The following is a 19,418-nucleotide window of genomic DNA, read 5'->3' as shown; positions in this document are numbered from 1 at the left end:
ACCCCAAAAAAAAAAAAAAAAAAAAAAAAAGGCTGAGGAATATGTGCTGTTTTGAGGGCATGGAGGATCTGGGTTGAGGCCTGAAGGTGGCTATTTCAGGAGAGGAGAGTATATATGGGCTAATTCTAGAGCTCCTGAATGTCCATCCCCAAATTTGTAATGAATACCAAAGTGTTCAAATGCTTCATGTTGGAAAGTCTTATGGGTAGAGTCATTTTCATTTGTAGATATCACTCTGAATATCCATTATCAACCTGTGTGTGCATGCGTAATGCTCTTCCCAGCCCTCTCCTTGCCACCTTGCCTACTGTATAATGGGTTATATAGAACTCAACCAACATGTTTATTCCCTCAGTACATAATCACTAAGCAGTTGTTTTGGACCACTTCTTTACCTGTCATGTGACGCTGTGCCAGAATCAGGTTGGAAAGCAGGCCGCATTATATAGGGTTCAATGAAACCCCTCTGATGAGACTTTATGGTTTGTAAGGTGGACTCCCCAGTCCCTTAGATAAGAATTTGGGCAAGAGAAGAAAAAGATCAGCCTTCGGTCCTTAGTGACAACCTTAGCTAGTGGCCACAGGGAGGTTCCCAGGCAGGAGGAGACATTGATCTTTCCCAGTGCTCTGCCCCCATCTGACTGTCTGCTCTATAAAGCAAAAGGGAGAGGAAAGAGGGAAGGGAGGTTTTAAGTGAGGCAGGTGATTGTTGGATTCAAGGTCTTCTTTACAGTTTTCTCCTATTCTGTATAGGGGAAGGTTACCGCCGATAAGACACAGCTGAGAGAGGGATGAGCTCCCAGGACCTAAAGTGACCAGAAATATGGCTCCTGAGTCTTGAGGCACAGCTGGTTTACTTAGCGTTTGTTCTAGCAAGGACATCAACCTTCCTCCAGTGTTTATTCTGAAGAAATGTTTGGCTAGCCTTCCTCATCTCACTGCCTGACCTTGCAGTGTAGAAAAATGCTGATCATTGCGGCTCTTAAACAGTTAGAGCTAAATGCCTAGCTAAACACAGGTAATACAGTCAGGGGAATTGGGTGTTTAGAGTTGGATACCTCCTGTTTCACCTGAAAGTCACATCAAAGTCAAGGAATTTCCATCTGGTGCAGTTCCCTCCTTCCTCCTTTTCATCTCCCAGCTGCAGAATAGGGTTATGTGGGCTGCACAGATTGTATGATTCCGTAGTGTCACGTGTGGCCTCCAGGGTACATAAAGATTGGCCTTGGAGTGAAATAATCTCAGCACTTCTCACAAGGCATTGGAAGGAACTGTGGTTTCAGAGGGATGCTGGTTCTGTTGGCGCTGCATGGCCCGGGCTTCTCACTGGGTAAGGCTGGGGCTCACCCATCCATCATCCCCACACTCACCCCGCTAGGCTCTGTCCACTCGACTGCCATCGACCCAGGGTGGGAGTGCAGGAGGAGTATGGTTATTACAGCATGGACCCTTGGGGCGCAGGCTTGGCTATTTTCTCTTCTTAACAAGCAATTCAGAGTTCATGGAAAGGGCATTGCGGCTTCCCTGGGGGAATTGTTTTTAAATTCCATTTCTCACACTTAAAACAAAAATCAAAGATCAAAGAGATCTTGGATCAGAGAGACTTGCCGTGAGGTCAGGGAGAATACCTAATCTGAGTTGTGTTTTAAAGTCATACTTTCTCTCTCTCTCTCTTTTTGTAATGATGTCCGGGGACAAAACAAAGAGTAGTAATCATGTTTATCCAAACGCTGGCTTAGCCTTAGTGAACTCTCACCTTCTTCAGTTCTGCCTCTCCTAAGCCAGTGGGCCCCTCCTCCACCATGGCATCCTCGCCTGCTGGTCCTGCTTCTGGAGGGAACTGTTCCTGGTGGCGGCTTACTCCTTCCCTTTCACCTGTCGTTCTTGCAGGGGCAGTTCGGCCCCCATGATGTGCCTGGGTATGCAGGTGAAGTGCTAATGTGCTACTGTGTGTCCAACGGTGTGATTCCTCCCCAGAAACCTTTAGGGCTATAATGAGATTCTTTTAGAACCTGCTGTGCCATTTTTTTAGACAGAGTCTTGCTCTGTTGCCCAGGCTCTAGTGCAGTGGCACGATCTTGGCTCACCACAACCTCTGCCTCCCGGGTTCAAGTGATTTCCTGCCTCAGCCTCCTGTAGCTGGGCTTATAGGCACCCACAACCACACCTGGCTAATTTTTGTATTTTTAGTAGAGACGGGGTTTCACCATGTTGGCCAGGCTGGTCTTGAACTCTTGACCTCAGGTGATCCACCCACCTCGGCCTCCCAAGGTGCTGGGATTACAGGTGTGAGCCTCTGCGCCTGGCCTACCTTGCAGTTTGACTTTATAAGACAGAAGGAAAGGGAGGAGCTGCAGTTTTGGGTGCTACCCAGTGTATATGATGGCAGGCTACCTGGTTCACCCACAGGGATCCCACAACACCAGAAGGTAGTAGGACGTGTTGCCGTCTCATTGATAGGGTGGGCACGAATGAGGAGAAGCCATGGTCTGTGGTGGCCAGGGTGTCTTCTCGCTATAAACTCTGAATGACATCAGAAGAGAAAAGAGGATGAAATTCAGAGCGGGAAGGTCTGAGTTTGGGTCCCAGCCCCACTGCTGTGAATGCCAATCCTGGGATGTTGCCAGTTGGCAGAGTTGGTTTTTTATGGAGGCTCTGAGGGAAGGTCTTCCGTGCCTCTTCCTTAGCTTCTGATGTTGCTCCAATCCTTGGCATTCCTTGGCTTGTAGATGCATCACTCCGGTCTCTGCATCCATCCTCACATGGTGTTCTTCTCCGCAGGCCTCTGTGTCTCAAATCTCACTCTGCATTTCTCTTGCAGGGACACCTGTGATTGGATTTAGGGCCCATTCTAAACCCAGGTCGATTTCGTCTTGAGATCCTTACCTAATTACATCTGCAAAGACCCTATTTTCAAAGGTTCCATTCTGAGGATCCAGTGGACATGTGTTTTGAGGAATACTGTTCAACCCAATACAGCTGTAGAGTTAGGGGGTAGAGTGGAAAGGAGGGCATGGCCGTGGCTTCCACCGGAAGCTCCTGATCTGCCGGGGAGAGCTGGTGTTAGGATCCAAAAGACACAGAGTCTGAGCCACTGGATGGTAACCCTGGGGGTTACCACTGATAAATACAGAAAGGTTACAGCACACAGTTGATTTATGGAGATCCATTCATTTACCAACTTGAAAAATTGGCTGCCTTCCAGATTCTGGATCCGGTAATGAAGTCATAGAAGGCCCCCAAAATGTAACAGTCCTGAAGGGCTCCCAGGCTCGCTTCAACTGCACTGTCTCGCAGGGCTGGAAGCTCATCATGTGGGCTCTCAATGACATGGTGGTGCTGAGCATCAGGCCCATGGAGCCCATCATCACCAATGACCGCTTCACCTCTCAGAGGTATGACCAGGGTGGGAACTTCACCTCGGAGATGATCATCCACAATGTGCAGCCCAGTGATTCGGGGAACGTCAGATGCAGCCTCCAGAACAGTCGCCTGCATGGATCTGCTTCCCTTACGGTCCAAGGTGTGTATGCACGTGGCTTCTGAATGCCACATCTGAAGTCCATCGGGTTAAATGTCAGAGGGCAGGAAGAACCTTCTAAAGTTCATGCTGCGTATGATGGCAGATGTGGTCTACCTTCAGTTGGTGTTGACGTACAATCATTCTGAATGGATGAATGCTTTGTGGTTTGTCGCCTCCTTCCTCCCTCATGCTCTCCCTGCCTCCTCCCTTCCTCTTCCCTTCTCCCCCTCTCTTTCTTCCCTCCTATGTGCTCTAGCCTTCAGTTGGCAATAGGCTTAGAATTATTCTGGATGGACTAACGTTTACTGTTTTGTTGATTTATCCCACTTCTTCCTCACTTCCTCCCTTCTTTCCCTTTTTCCTGCTTCATTGCTTCTCTCCTTCCATCTTTGCTTTCCTTCTTTTTTTTCTGGTTAAGACTAATAGAGACAGATTTTATCACTTCCCCTTTGAATCCATTTCAGTATTTAATAGCCTTTCTGGAAATATATCCTGTAATTCTTCTGGGGCTAGTCACAGTCATTTTTCTTTGATTTAGAGACAGTTGGCAATCACTGCCCTTTCTCTAGTTTTTCCATGTACATGACCATATTTCTCTGCTTACATCATTTATCAACTCTGAAGTATGCTTTAACGTTTTCCTCTTCCAAGCAGAATCCCCCCAACTTATTTCTGTACCCTGCCTTCAATTACAGTGGGATAGTCATTACAGTCAAAGTTGTGTGTTCACCAAGTATATCAAGTCATTGAGAGAAAAGGAAAGAATAAACAAAATTTATAATAATAGATAGCTTATTTTTCATTTTAGAGGTAATTTGGAGGTGCTGAAGATAATGTTTCACAGTAAAAAAGTAAAAGGATGCTTTACAAAGATTTGGAATAGTCTTACCAAAATTTAATCACTTTGCATTCTTTACAAGTGTATTTATACTCTACTTAAAGATATAGAGTTCCTGATTTCTATGGCAGCATTTCTTATGAGAATATATTATATCTTATAAATTATTTCTTATCTCTATGTATTTACTTGTCTGGAAGAAATTCCCAAAGATTTTGTTCATATTTATGTTGCTATTAAATCAGATTTCATAACCTTTGGTGGAGACATGTTTACCTATTTCTATTTGTGCTTTAAAAAATGTTTGCTTACTTTAGAAATTTAGCTAAATTGGTGTGTCTTTACTTTTGTGTGTTTTTAATTTTGTGTAGTTTAATTAGGGGCACAATTGTATTCTCTAAATAAGTGATTTTATAAGGCTATTTAGGACTGTTGGTCTGTTTTGCACGACCAGATTCTTATTATGATAATTTGTGATATAAGAGAAAGAACAGAGGAAAAAGAATCAAAGATATAAATTCTGGTTTTGGCTTCATCAGTTATCTATCAGAGAGACCCCTGAGATGGCTCAATTTCTTCATTTTTAACCTGGAGATGAATCTTCCCAGCCCACCTCAAGGGTTTGCTGTGTGGATCAGGTGAAAAAATGACTAAAGATGGTTTGATGACTCCAAAGTCCTGTCTGATGTAATTCCGTGCACGTTAAGTTGGGAGCCAGAGTGTTCTAGTGGTCAGGAGTGCAGACTTCGGGCTTGGCTGCCTGGGTCCATGTTACCGCTTTATGACAATTTGTGACCTGGGGCACAATTACTTAATGACTTTGAGTCCTAGTGTCCTCATCATAGGGCTGCTGTGGTGTCAAATGAGTAGGTCTATGTAAAGCCTTTACCACACCTGGTGCATAGCAATCACTGTATGGCCATTTGCTATTATTTATTGTGTTCCCAATTGTATTGGGATGCCATTGTATTGGCTATTTAAGAGTGACTCAAAGAGGAATGGAATAAGACACAATTTCTTTCTTTTAAAACCTCACAAGAAGAGTGGATAATGCAAGTTGCACAAATAATAGGGATGCCAGTCACCCAGATGCTGGCAAGTGAGATGGAAGGGAGGCAAACTCGGGTTTCAATCAAGAGGGGAGCTTGACAGAGTCAATAAAGCCTTCATGGATGATTTCATGGAGAAGGTGCCATTGAAGATGTACTTTCCAGGTCTGTAGATGGTAGACAGAATGGGAAAGCAAGAGAGAAGGAGGGCATCTCTGGAGCAGGGAAACAGGATCACAGGCATGGCTTATTACTGCTATACTTATGACACATCACATTCAGAAACCATGTGGTTTTGCAGCATGTTTTCCCAAAGTCACAAGTCTACAAATTTGTCTGAATCCCCCAACATGACTTTTTATATATTGGTAGTTATGGTAGTTTTTGGTTTTAATACAGATGGAAGAGCAAGCATCTAGAGGAGGCAAAGACTTCTCCAAGATATTGCGAGAGGAACCTATAGAGCTTGGACAGAACTGCATCCCTTTATCCTCGTGTCATTGCTCTGAATGGTACTTAGTTCCTAGAGGAGCAAATGTTCTCTGAGCAACAGGGTCTCCCTCAAGGGAGAAAGAATCTTGAAAAAAGAGGAAACAACCATGAATTATTTTATGATTTTTCCCCCTCCTTATATGTCAACAAAATAGAGATGATATAACTCCAAATTGAGTCATCTGAAATCCATGGGAATATTCTAGTATCACTTTTGTATAAAGTGTTCGTCATGCTACTGGATAACCTTTGTGAAAGCCGGTGGGGGAAGGTGGAATCCCAATTGTACACAGAAAAAGGAAATCCTTCAGATTGCTGAGTTGGTCCACTTGCTGCCTTATCTACCAGTCAATCAAACACCAAATTCTAGACCTCTTATGTTTTGAGGGCTGCAAGGACTTGAGTTCAAAAGTTTCTGTTATTAACTGAGACAATATCATTCCTCCCAGTTCTGACATCTTAAACCATCTCTGTCACACAAAACAAACACCAAATCTTTTAGACTTAAGGGACAAACGCTTTCTCCTCTCCTTGTTGCATTTACATTAGCCCTTGAATTAGCAAAACTTCCTTTCTTATTCCAAGGGAATATTCAGGAAGGAATAATTGGGAAGCTAACATTTCAGAGCAAAAAATCTTTCAGAGCTGACCCAGTTCACTGTACTCTGGGGACTCCTCGATGCACCCTGAGGTCCTTTCAGGGTGGTCTGTGAAGTCATGATTGTTTTCATAATAATATGAAGATTCCTATTATTGTTGCCTTTTTCACCCTTCTCACAAGTGCACAGGAGAGCTTTCCACTATACATTGGGAAGGTCTGCGTGACTCAGCAGAACTATGAAGATTCGTATTATTGTTGCCTTTTTCACTCTTATTCTCACAAGTGCACAGGAGAACTTTCCACTGTACATTGGGACGGTCTGCATGACTCAGCAGAACAGCATTTTCCAGATGACTGAAGTGTAATAAATTCATGCAAGAATAAAAGGTCCATTCAAAGTGCCAGATAGTGCAATGGGTTTTAACATAACAGAAAATGAAAGTTCCTTGATAGAATTTCAGATTCCACTGTGTAAAAAACATTTAAGAAACCTCAGCCGGGAATGGTGGCTCATGTCTGTAATCCCAGCATTTTGGGAGGCCCAGGCGGGCAGATCACTTGAGCCCAGGAGATCGAGACCAGCCTGGGCAGCATGGTGAAATTCCATCTCTTAAAGAAAAAAGTGCTGGGCACAGTGGCTTACGCCTGTAATCCCAGCACTTTGGGAGGCTGAGGAGGGTGGATCACCTGAGGTCGGGTGCTCGAGACCAGCTTGACCAACATGGAGAAACCCCATCTCTACTAAAAATACAAACTTAGCTGGGCGTGGTGGTGCATGCCTGTAATCCCAGCTACTCGGGAGGCTGAGGCAGGAGAATCGCTTGAACCTGGGAGGTGGAGGTTGCCATGAGCCAAGATGGCATCACTCCAGTCTGGGCAACAAGAGTGAAAGTCTGTCTCCAAAAAGAAAAAAAAAAAAAAAGGTTTTGGTACAGTATTCAAGAATATCCACAATTATCTGCAAAGCTATTAAATACTCCTCACTCTTCCAACTACATATCTGTGTGAAGTCAGGTTTTCATTATATCCTTCAAACAAGGCAGTATATTGCAACAGACTGAATGAAGAGACAGCTATGAGAATCCAGCCAGACATGACAGAGATTTATATAAGTATAAAACAATGTCACTCCTCTTATTATTTTAGTTTAAAAGTGTGATTCGTTTCCATAAAAATATGTTAATCAAAATTAACATGTAATAAATTATTATTATTTCTAAATATATACTTTAAAATAATTGTTTAACTTTAATATAAAATATGATAAATGTTGGTAGATAAAACTCACATAAATGAAAGGTCTTTGGAGTCCTCAGTGATTTTGAAGAGTGTAAAAGGTACTGAAACCAAAATGTTTGAGAAGTGCTGATCTGGTCAAACTATCTCATTCAGTAAGTACAACAAAGAGAGCCAAAAAAATTCAGTGACTTGCCCAAAGTGATGACAATTTTCTGGCAGAACCAAGATTGGTAAGAAAGTTTTTGATTCTTAGTTTAGTATTCTTTCCCTTATGTTGTATAGTCCAGAGTTTCAGCATGTTTTTGCTTGGACATTTATATGTATATGTATATATATATATATATTTCACTAACGCTGTCTTTACTGGGGCCAATCCTCAGGTTGTTTTAGTCACACTTGTGAAAACAAGTATTATTTTCATATGGGTTGTTTTCAGTATGAATGCTGACCTATGCAAGAGTGTTCTTAATAAAAAATAACTTATCTAAGTTATTCTGACACATGATTTGGGTTAGTTATTTCTGTAAATATTAGATTGGATTTTGATTTAATTTGTAATGAGAAACCTGTGTTAAGGCAATATCCTAGGAAGTTATGTTTAAGACCATATGCCCCTAGAAATAAATAAAAATGTATCTGAATGACCAGAACTCCAAGGGAGACTTCCGTCCCACTCTGGGCTGTGTCCTCGTCACAGTGAGAAGAAGGTGAAGCTCGTTTCTCTTTTTCGCTTTGCTCCCTGGACAGCCCAAGATAATTCTGTAGCTCACTTCAGGTATTGCATAGCCCCCTATGGCACGCACTCTCCCTTTCCTTTCCCATATAATTATTTCCCCTGGTTTCTGACTTTTATGAAGCATTTTCTATGTAACTTTGTGCTTTCTTGTGAGCAACCTCACCTTCTTCAGAGACCCTGGCAGGTGTGCAAAAAAGACCCAGATAAAATCTGAGTTAAGATTTCCCAGTAGAGACACAGCCCCTTTGGGCTTGGGAAAATAGGTCTCACAAAACGTAATTTGAAGCAAAATTAAAAAAAAAAAAGAGAGAGAAAAAGAGAACTTAGAAGTGAGAGGCACAGTCATGTCTTCAGTGTGTTTCTCTCTTTTCTTCTTTAGTTATGGGAGAGTTGTTCATTCCCAATGTTAATCTTGTAGTCGCTGAGAATGAGCCTTGCAAAGTTACTTGTCGAGCCTCGCACTGGACCCGGCTCCCGAATATTTCCTGGGAGCTCGGTCTCCTGGTCAGCCATTCAAGCTATTATTTTGTCCCGGAGCCCAGCGACCTTCAAAGTGCAGTGAGCATCCTGGCTCTGACCCCACAGAGCAATGGGACTTTGACATGTGTGGCTACCTGGAAGAGCCCGAAGGCCCGCAAGTCTGCAACTGTAAATCTCACTGTGATTCGGCGTCCCCAAGGTAAGTGAAGACTTTCCGCTTTACATGAAACGAATGATTATTTCATGCTTCACTATTATGTAGAATACTCCTTCATCCACGATGCCTGGAAAAACCATATGACAACCTTGATTTCGGGTAGGGATGATAAGGCCAATCACATCTGCTGTCAGCTTAATAATTTTTTTTTTTAATTATTATGCTTTAAGTTCTAGGGTACATGTGCACAACGTGCAGGTTTGTTACATATGTATACATGTGCCATGTTGGTGTGCTGCACCCATTAACTCGTCATTTACGTTAGGTATATCTCCTAATGCTATCCCTCCCCCATCCCCGCACCCCATGACAGGCCCCAGTGTGTGATGTTCCCCTTCCTGTGTCCAAGTGTTCTCATTGTTCACTTCCCACCTATGAGTGAGAACATGTGGTGTTCGGTTTTTTGTCCTTGCGATCAGTTTGTTTGCTGAGAATGATGGTTTCCAGCTTCATCCATGTCCCTACAAAGGACACGAACTCATCCTTTTTTTTGGCTGTGCAGTATTCCATGGTGTATATGTGCCACATTTTCTTAATCTGGTCTATCACTGATGGACATTTGGGTTGGTTCCAAGTCTTTGCTATTGTGAACAGTGCCACAATAAGCATACGTGTGCATGTGTCTTTATAGCAGGTGGGACTGTAAACTAGTTCAACCATTGGGGAAGACAGGGTGGTGATTCCTCAAGGATCTAGAACTAGAAATACCATTTGACCCAGCCATCCCATTACTGGGTATATACCCAAAGGATTATAAATCATGCAGCTTAATAATCTTATACCCTCATCTGCTTTTAAAATTCCATCTTAAAGTTTTTTTCTCTTATTACATTTGAAAGCCATTTAGAATCTTGCCAATTATTTATCATCAAAGAGCATCAAGTTTGGAGAGAAATGCTTGAGTTAAACATTTTTTTCTGTAGCTTTTACCCACCACTGTTTCAGCTGGATTCCACCCACTGAGCCAGTATGAAGCAGGTCCTCATATTGCAGGAGGGCCTCAGGTCTCCCTGAATTTCTTCCAGTCTTAGTGGAAGTATAATGCTTCATTTTTTTCCCCCAGCAAATCCACAATGTATTTGAAAGTGTCAAGTCTATATGTATATAGTTTAACTTGACTAAATGACATAACTTTAAAGTTTAGATCCCTCTAAAGAATCTCCTGTGGGTTTTTTGGCGTACCAGACACTCTAACCACATTCCTTGAAGGGGCCCATAGAGCCTGTGTGCTTTGAGTCAGCCTGGACAGAGTGGGCCCGGGATGTTGGAGACTGACTTTAACTTAACATATTACAAAAGAGGAAGCGAGGCCTAGAGAAATTCTGTGCTTCCATCCGGGTCACACAGCCAACGTGGCAGAGCTGGGTCTAGAAACTGAGAAGAGCTTTTCTTCTTGACTAAAGCTTTTCCCACCATGACAACACCCTTACCTGAGATCTTCCAAAGTTCAGAACAAAGCCACAGCCAGAGCCAAATAATAATGGTAACGATAATAAACAGCACTCTATAGCACTTACCGAGTCATCAGGCACTGCTTTGAGCACTTCTCAAGTATTCACAGAATTAACCTGCCCGACAGCCGCGTGAGTGTCGCTGTTATTCCTATTGTAAAGGCAAGGTGACAGGGACAGTGCTGTTGGGATTTCGCCCACATCTGTAGCGTGAGTAAATGACAGGGCAACCTCTACTCACGTGTAGAGTGACTAAATGACAGGGCAATCTCTACTCACCTGTAGAGTGACTAAATGACAGGCAGTCTGTCTCCAGAAACTGCTCACCTGGCAACTCCGCCCACCGTGTGAGAGCCACTTGGAGGGTACATGAGGTCCCATGGCTGCCGTAACAGAGGACCACAGGCTTGGTGGCTTAAACAGCAGAAATGGATTTTCTCACAGTCCTGGAGGCTGGAAGTGTCAGCAGGGCTGGTTCCTCCTGAGGGCTGGGAGGGAGCCTCTGTCCCTTACCTCCCGCCTTGTTCCCTGTGGTTGCTGGCCATCTTCCACCTTCCTTAGCTTGTAGAAATGTCACCCTCCTCTCTGCCTTCATCTTCACTTGGTGTTCTCCCAGTGTTTTGGGTCTTTGCTGAGATAAACATTTTCGAACGGTACAGGTTGTTTTTGCAAGATGCCTCTCAATTTGGGTCAATTTGGATTTGTCTAAAATGTTTCAGCATACTTTGATTTAGGCTACAGATTTTTGGCAAGATATAGGTAATATCATGTGATCACAGGATCACAGTTTTCATCGGTGTAAGTTGGACCCTTTGGTGAAGGTGGCATACCCTGAATTGATCCAACATGAAAGTACCTTTTTGCCTTTATAATTAATGTGTAAGCAACAGATATTGTGGGAATATCCTGTTTACCCACCTAATACAAAAATTTTTAAAAAACTTTTATTTTAGGTTCAGGGTTACACATGCCGGTTTGTTATACAGGTAAACTCATGTCACAGGGGACTGTTGTACAAATTATTTTATGACCTAGGTACTAAGCCTAGTACCCATTAGTTATTTTTTCTGCTCCTCTCCCTCCTCCCACCCTCAACCCTCAGATAGACCCCCGTGTGTGTTGTTCCCCTCTATGTATGTGTCCATGTGTTCTCATCATTTAGCTCCCACTTAGAAGTGAGAACAGGCGGTATTTGGTTTTCTGTTCCTGTGTTCGTTTGCTAAGGATAGTGACCTCCAGCTCCATCCATGTCCTTGCAAAGGAGACGACTTTGTTCTTTTTCCACCTACTAACTTTTACATTCATTGATGAATCATTGCCTGAATCAATTACTTCTATGGTGGTTGTAAAGAGTGATTTCCTGCTTCCATTATTCTTTCCATATCTATTAATTGGCTTTCTTTTGTTAAACAAGAGACTTCCCTCCCCTTTCTTCCTTTTCTTTTTTCTTCCTTTTTTCCCCTCACAGTTTTAGTAGGGACTCAATTTTGTTCAATACATTCTAATCTATTCCTGTCATTTTTCATTTTGACACTCAGATTGCTCCAGGCGTGGCCAGTCGGTGTCCCTTCAAGCTGGTGCTGGCGTCCTTCTGACATCCCCCTATTAGTTTTCGAGCACCTGGACCCATTAGGTTTTCCAGACTCACTTTGTACTCCCCTGTCTCCACTTGGAATCAGTCATTTTTCCAGGGAGCCAACCTTAAATATCATACGTTAGTCTACTTAAATATGGTAAAGGATGGTCCAGGCTTTGAAAGAGAAGATTTTTAAAAATTCCATTAGCACCAAATGGAATAAAATGGACTGGTTAAAGCATATATCCTAACAAGGTAATGATACAGCAGGCGCTCTGGCCTGATTGATGGTACCTTAGAGAGATAGATTTTAGAGACTGGCTTGCCTGCAAATGTTTTCTTTTGCAGTGGAAGGGAAAGGGAGCACTTAATTTCCCTTCATCAGGTTTAATTTGCTGAATTCTTCTTAGACCAGGACTAGTGCCTTAATGACGGCAGCTGGAGGCATGGCTGCTGGGAGCGGGAGGCTCAGAGGGTGCTTGCAATGAGTCTAGCTTTATTGAACTCATTTGGAAAAGGGTAATTTGTTTCTAAATTATTCATCAAGATCCAGTGCAGCTGATGGCTGGCTGCATGTTATGTGTTTTATGTAAGTTTTATTACCTGAAGACCTCATTGCAGCCTTGGCTGGCAGAGCTGGTGACCAGACGAGGCTGTAAGGAGAACAGCCAGGTTTCCAGACAGCCAAGTGTTAATGGGTCTATGCCCATTCAGTCTTCTTCAGGAATCACATAAACATCCATTTTCCCCCCATTTCCTAAAAGTGCAAAGCATTTGTTTTCATTTCTGAAATGATCCCTGCAAGTCATTGAAAGAAGAATGACGTCAACTTTGGAAGCCTATCCAATCAGGGCAAGTCACAGGGTTGTATGAAGTACTTCCTGGTTTATAGTTCAAAAGGTTTCTTTAGAGAAAAGCATTCTGGGAAGACTAACCCTCATTTCAGATCTGTTTTTTTAGAAATTGATTTTCTTAACTACAGAAGTGGTACAAACCTCGAGCACTGCAGATGTATCCAAAACTAGAGAGTGAGGCCCTCTCACCCTGACTTGGGAGAAGCACTGTCAGAGCCATCTGCCCATCGGGGTGCTTTTCTTTGTGCAGTTATTTGTGTGTAGGTTGTGAAATGGTTAAAATGAAGTAGTGTTTTTAGGACACACAAGCACCTTGTAGAATGTAGTGATTCTTGGTTATAACCTTACTGTGTTGAGAAATGGCAATTTTGGGCGCAGAGAAGAGTAGTAGAAGTGACAGTCCTGGGCCTTTGCCCTGGCACTGATGGTGCAACTTTGGGCAAGTCAGCAATCTTCAGGGCTCAGTTTTCTCACCTGTAAAGTGGGTAGGAGAAGAATAGAGAAGTCCTCTCTCCCGGCTCTGGGTCAGGGCCAGCAGAGGAACCTTCTTCATAAATACACTGAGGCTCAGCCGCCTCCTGGGGGTTTTGTTTCATGGGTTTTTGTGGAGCCTGGGAATTACAATTGTAAAAAATGTTCCCAAGTTACTCTCATGGGCAGCCAGGATTGGGGGCTACTGAACTGAAAAAAATCTCTAAGGTCCAACCTTCTCATCCAGCCCGATCAAGTGCTATGTCTACACAGACTTGGACATTAGACAACCTGGGTTCCAGTCCCGGCTCACCCAATCACTAGCTGTGTGTCTTCTGGGCAAGTTACTTACCCTGTCTGAGCCTCAGTTTTAGAACCGTCCTTGCCCCAGAGCACACAGGACTGGAAAGGGAGTAATTGTTATCATTCACACTATTGATTCAGAGATCTCTTGTGTCGCCTCTAGTGGGCACAGGGGTGCGCTTTGTGCATGACGGTGGTGACATTTGGTATTCATATATACTTGGCACATGGTGGTGGTGACATTTTATATTAATACATTTGGTTTCAAGAAATTCTATACCTTTTAAAACCTCTATGCATTCCTTTGAGAGGATCTGGGAAATGCTATTTTCCTTGTCTTCACAGATGGGAAAAGGACAATCTCCAAGCAGGGGTTAAAGCACATGGTAAAGTCAGTAATGAGGCCCTAACAAGCACACAGTGGTGTGAAGGAGCATAGGGGGAAAGGCAAGTGGCGTTGACCTTGGAGCTCATCTTCGTTAGTCACTATTCAGCTCTAGTATGCTCATCCTCTCCAGCACACCCGCCATTCACCTGAGCGAGGCACACCCACACCCTCCAGAGGTTACAAGGCACAGACCAGCACCCCGCTGTAGACATTATGCAAATATGTTTATGTCACCTCTGGGCCATATTTTCCTCAGAAGGATTATTCTACATTGGAGACAACACATGGCAGGATGGAAAGATATGAGCCAGGAGCCCTGTGGCTTCCTGTTCTGGGCTCCCTGTGCCATTTACTTAGTTCCTCTGTCCTGAGCATCTTGTCTGCATGAAAATTGGATTATGGATGACATCATTCCAAGAGTCTGTTTTCTGTCCACTGTCAGATTTTTGATTTGTCAGTAATATATGTCTACCATCTATTTTTCAATCTACAGTAAATGCACTCTTTTTTAAAAAAAATTAGCCCCATACTAAACAAAAATATACATGCATGTGGGTATACTTATGTATATACATATATGTGTTATACATGATAAACTTGAAATGGTTATGAAAATAAGAAAGGGCTCTCTGTGTAGCCCCAGCACTAAATCATGCCTCTTGCTGACTTATACGCTACACTTTAGGCTCCACTGGATTAAAGGGAGACTTCAGCTTAAGTCTCACCTAGGCCTAGAACTCCTTGGAACATTTGCCTTCCCCTGGAGTGTGGTCACAACAAATAGGAAGCGAAAGAGTAAGTGATATGGTTCCTAATACCAGCTCCATTTTGGTCAGCGTTTGGGGCTTTTAACTGAATGCAGGCACCACTTTCTGAACTTTGTGGTTAAATTAAGGGACAAAAGAGTGTTTAAAGTCCCTCTGGCCCTCAGTCTCTCCCTTGACTCAGTCACCACCCCCAGCAAAATGTCCCTTCCCTTCTGTTCAACGTGCACTCCCTGAAAATAAGGCAGGCTCTCTGTGCTAGATTAAGGCGGGCCGCCTCCGTGCTAGATCAAGGCAGGCCGTCTCTGTGCTAGATTAAGGCAGGCTCTCCGTGCTAGATCAAGGCAGGTGCTCTCCATGCTAGATTAATGCAGGCCGTCTCCGTGCTAGATTAAGGCAGGCCCTCTCCGTGCTAGATTAAGGCAGGCCGTCTCCGTGCTAGATTAGAGGAAATGTCACGTCCAGATTCAGGAAGTTTGTCACACTCATGTTTCTGTCTAGTAGGGGAAGAAAAGTCTACCGATAGGGAGTGTGTGAGTAAGTCCACAAGCATACTGTCTTGTGTCAGTGAGAATTTCAAGCCTGTCTCTTAAATCTTGAGCCAGACCTCATTGGTTAACCCCAGCCAGCTCCCTGATTAAGAAAACTTGTTATATTTGCAAACTTCAGTTCGTAAGAGTTCGTTAAATTGGAACTAGGATGACCACTGCCAACTGGAACCTGTGCGCTGTAACTTACAGCATTCTCAGAACTTTCACACACACCCCTGAACAGCCTGGTGGGAAAAGAGCCATTATTGGCAAGTGAGCCAGAGGCCAAAGGTAATGCAGCAAGAAATGCTGGTCATGAGATTTGACTGGTTCCATCCACAGGAAACCTAAAGTTCTTTCTCAGTCACAAACCTCCCACATGGTGGTCCAACCTCCAACTCAAGACTGTGAAGATCATTGATGCAACTCTGGACTTCATCATTTTATTATCACATCTGTGGGAGGGGGAGTGTGAGAGCATCCTGTCATGTCGTGGGTAGCCTGGGCAGTGTTTACATTCTGGCTGCATACAAGGGATCCCCAAAATGTGGGTCACCGACTGTCTGCCTCAGAATCATGGGGGTATCATTCGGGATATCCTGACTCTGTGTCCCCTGAGGTGGGCTTTGAATCTGCATGTGCAGTGATATTCCAGGTGATGCTTGGGATTCTGCTGTCTGTGGAGCAAGGGGATAAATGTGCTCCTCTGCAGGCGAAGGGTCTGCCTTGTGTCAGTGCTTCAACTCTGGGAAGGTGTAGAATGGGAAGGGTGTATTCTGTTCCTTCCGTCTTCACCATTTTTGGGAGAACCCTTTACAAGTCTCTGTCTATTCCAGCTCATCTTGGATGGTGGGAGAGGTGGAGATAGACAGCATTAGGAAAGTAGTTTGACTTCCTTACAATCCTACAGTTCTGCTCTGGGCATCTTACTATGGGGAGAAAGGTGATCCCTAGACCTGGTTCAGCTGCAGCTGACTGCCTGGTGCATAGACTTCTCTTCTCCATGTAGAGTCATTTAACTTTGACACAGGAATAGCCAACTACTATTGCACAGTCAATTTTCCAGGAAAATTATAAGGAGGAACATCTAAGAGCTGTTTTTGAACTCTAGTCTCTGGTTCCAAAGTGGTGGGTGGCCATTGATTTCAAGGCAAACCCCATGTTCCTGTTTCAATATTTTCTAATGACTAGTATCTAATGAAATAGCATGCATTTACATTAATATACCACCCAAGCATGCAGGGTTGAGAACTGTCTCTTAATCTTTCCCTTCATCCATGCATCCACCCACCCACCCACCCACCCATGCATCCATCCATCCACCCACCCACCTATCCATTCATCCATCCATCCATTCATCCTATATTAGGGTTCTCTAGAACCTAAATAGCATGCATTTACATTAAGATGCCACCAAGCACACAGGGTTGAGTGACAGCCTTTCATTGAATAGCAATTCACAATTAAACAGATCAACTTAAATGTGTGTGGTTTGACGTCAGCGTGGTGTGCTAGGGAGAAGCGAAGGGCTAGATGAAAATTTTCTTGCAACATCAGTGTAATTCCCATACTGTCTCTTTCTGTGATGATAAAAATGTTCTACATCTGTAGTGACTGAGCACTTGAAATGTGGCTAGTGCAACTGAGGCACTGACTATTTAAAGACTCATACTTTTAATTAACTTAAATTTGAATTTGGATAATCGTGTGAAGCCACAACAGCTCTGCCTAAGACATAGTGGAAAAGAATCAAAATGGCTTTTTCCTCTGTCCTTCTCTCCCTACATCCGTCTTGCTTCCTGATTGCTCTGCCTCACTTTACCCTTTTTTCCTGCCGCCTCCATGACTACTAGGTAAAATAAGAGGGAAACATACACACTAAGGAAGGTGCCTCCTGAAAAGCTATGGAAAAAGCAATTACTCTGTGAGGAATGAATTTGAGGAGTCGGGGAGTTGGATGGGGCAAGGGTGAAAGCCATGAACCTAAGTTCCTTTAGAAGTGACCCTCCCTCAAAATACCCTTGTTTCCTCTGGGCTCTGGATTCTCAATGAGTGGGGACTTGGAAGGGAGAACAAAATGTCTTTATTCCAGTCTTGTCCATTTTAGTGCTCAAAAAGTATTCCTTGATTAAATAAAGGATGTCAAACGTGACCATCACTATGCCAGCCTCAGGGGATTGTCAGCCGTGCCATGCCTTATCTACCTTTCAGGGATATTAGAGACATTAAACAACCAACACCTGGACTGGGTTACTAAGAAGTTGTTTACTGGCAGAAATAAATATTGTGATGGAAGGTACTGTAGAGTATTGAATAATTAAACACATTGAAAGAAGCTTGACCTATGACGCCTAGCCATAGCACGCTGAATGGTTATAATATTACTAGAACACATAATGCAACTTGTAATGGGGCAGAATCTGTGATTCTAGGCAGTGCAAGTATCACTAAAATATATTTTTTTCTCCTTTAGGCACCGGAGGCGGTATTAATATTCCAGGTATATTATCAAGTTTACCAGGCTTAGGTTTTTCATTGCCTACTTGGGGCAAAGTTGGACTTGGATTAGCAGGCACCATGCTTCTGACGCTGACGTGTGCTCTTACAATACGCTGCGGCTGCTGCCGCTGTTGTGGCTGCAAATGCTGCTGCCATTTCTGCTGCAGAAGAAAAGGAGGTAACTTTTTTGTTCATTTACATTTGTACATACCTCTGAGCTTTTGGTACAAGCAGTTGAAGTTAATGAACTCATCAGCTCTTTCAAAGATAGATGAACCACAATGTCACTTTACCTCTATTAGAATGCTATTATAAAAAAGACAAAAGATAACAGGTGTTGGAGAAGCTGTGGTTGCACACTGTTGGTGGGAATGTAAATTGTTACAGCTTTTGTGGAAACACTATGGAGGTTCCTCAAAAAAATTAAAATAGAGCTATCCTATAATCCAGCAATCCCACTCCTGGGTCTATATCCAAAAGAAATGACGTCTTCATATTGGAGAGATATCTGCATTCCCATGTTCATTACATCACTGTTCACAATAGCCAAGATATGGAATCAACCTGTGTACATCCGTAGATGAATAGACAAAGAAAATGTGGTATATAGACACAATGGAACACTAGTCAGCCTTCAAAAAGAAGAAAATCCTGTCCTTTGCTACACCCTGGAGAGACCTAAAGGACATTATGCTAAGTGAAATAAGCCAGACACAGAAAGGCAAGTATTGTATGATCTCCACTATAGGTGGAATCTAAAAAAGCCAAGCTTGTAGAAATAGGAGGTAGAATGGTGGGCATTACCAGGGAGTGGGAATGGGGGTTGGGGAAATGTTGGTCGAAGGGCACGAGTTTCAATTAGACAGCAAAAATAAATTCTGTAGATCTACTGTACAGCATGATGACTGTAATTAATTATGATGTATTGTGTACTTGAAAATTGCTAAGAGAATAGATCTTGGATATTCTCACCACAAAATAGCGATGAATATGTGAGATGATGGTTATATGAATTAGCTTGATTTAATCATTTCACAATGTGTACATAGCTCAAAATAGATTCCTTCTAGTCAGTCTATGGATCCACTGACTAAAATCATTAGCAATTTAATGACAGTTTTTTTGTTTTGTTTTGTTTTGTTTTGTTTTGTTGTTGTTGGGGGTGGGGGCACAACTGTATCAGTTGATACTATTGGTACATATTGATTGAAAATGTATCTTTGAATTAAAGAAATATGGTAATATTAATATAACAGTGTCTAGTCTGTTAAAACAGTAACACCTACTTTTGAGTTATTGTAAAAATTAAATGAGCTAGTACTTTGTACAGAGCCTGCCTGGTGCTGGCACATGGTAAGAATTGAATGAAGAGCAGCAATGATTGGTAACACAAAACATCTTTTCTTG

General features: G+C 43.0%; 1 protein-coding gene across 1 annotated transcript in view; it reads left to right on the top strand.

The window, feature by feature from the left end:
- The window catches only part of IGSF5 (immunoglobulin superfamily member 5), a 40,266-nt gene that overhangs the window by 6,205 nt on the left and 14,643 nt on the right, over positions 1-19,418 (top strand). Inside the window, exons 2-4 of the mRNA XM_025380443.1 lie at positions 3,206-3,523; positions 8,858-9,157; positions 17,986-18,189. Of these exons, the coding sequence (XP_025236228.1) occupies positions 3,313-3,523; positions 8,858-9,157; positions 17,986-18,189 (715 nt within the window). The 5' untranslated portion in view covers positions 3,206-3,312. The remainder of the gene's footprint in view (positions 1-3,205; positions 3,524-8,857; positions 9,158-17,985; positions 18,190-19,418) is intronic.

This window comes from Theropithecus gelada, chromosome 3 (genome assembly GCF_003255815.1).
Source record: "Theropithecus gelada isolate Dixy chromosome 3, Tgel_1.0, whole genome shotgun sequence".
In the NCBI taxonomy this organism is placed as follows: Eukaryota; Metazoa; Chordata; class Mammalia; order Primates; family Cercopithecidae; genus Theropithecus; species Theropithecus gelada.
This window is presented reverse-complemented; position numbering and strand designations above follow the sequence as displayed.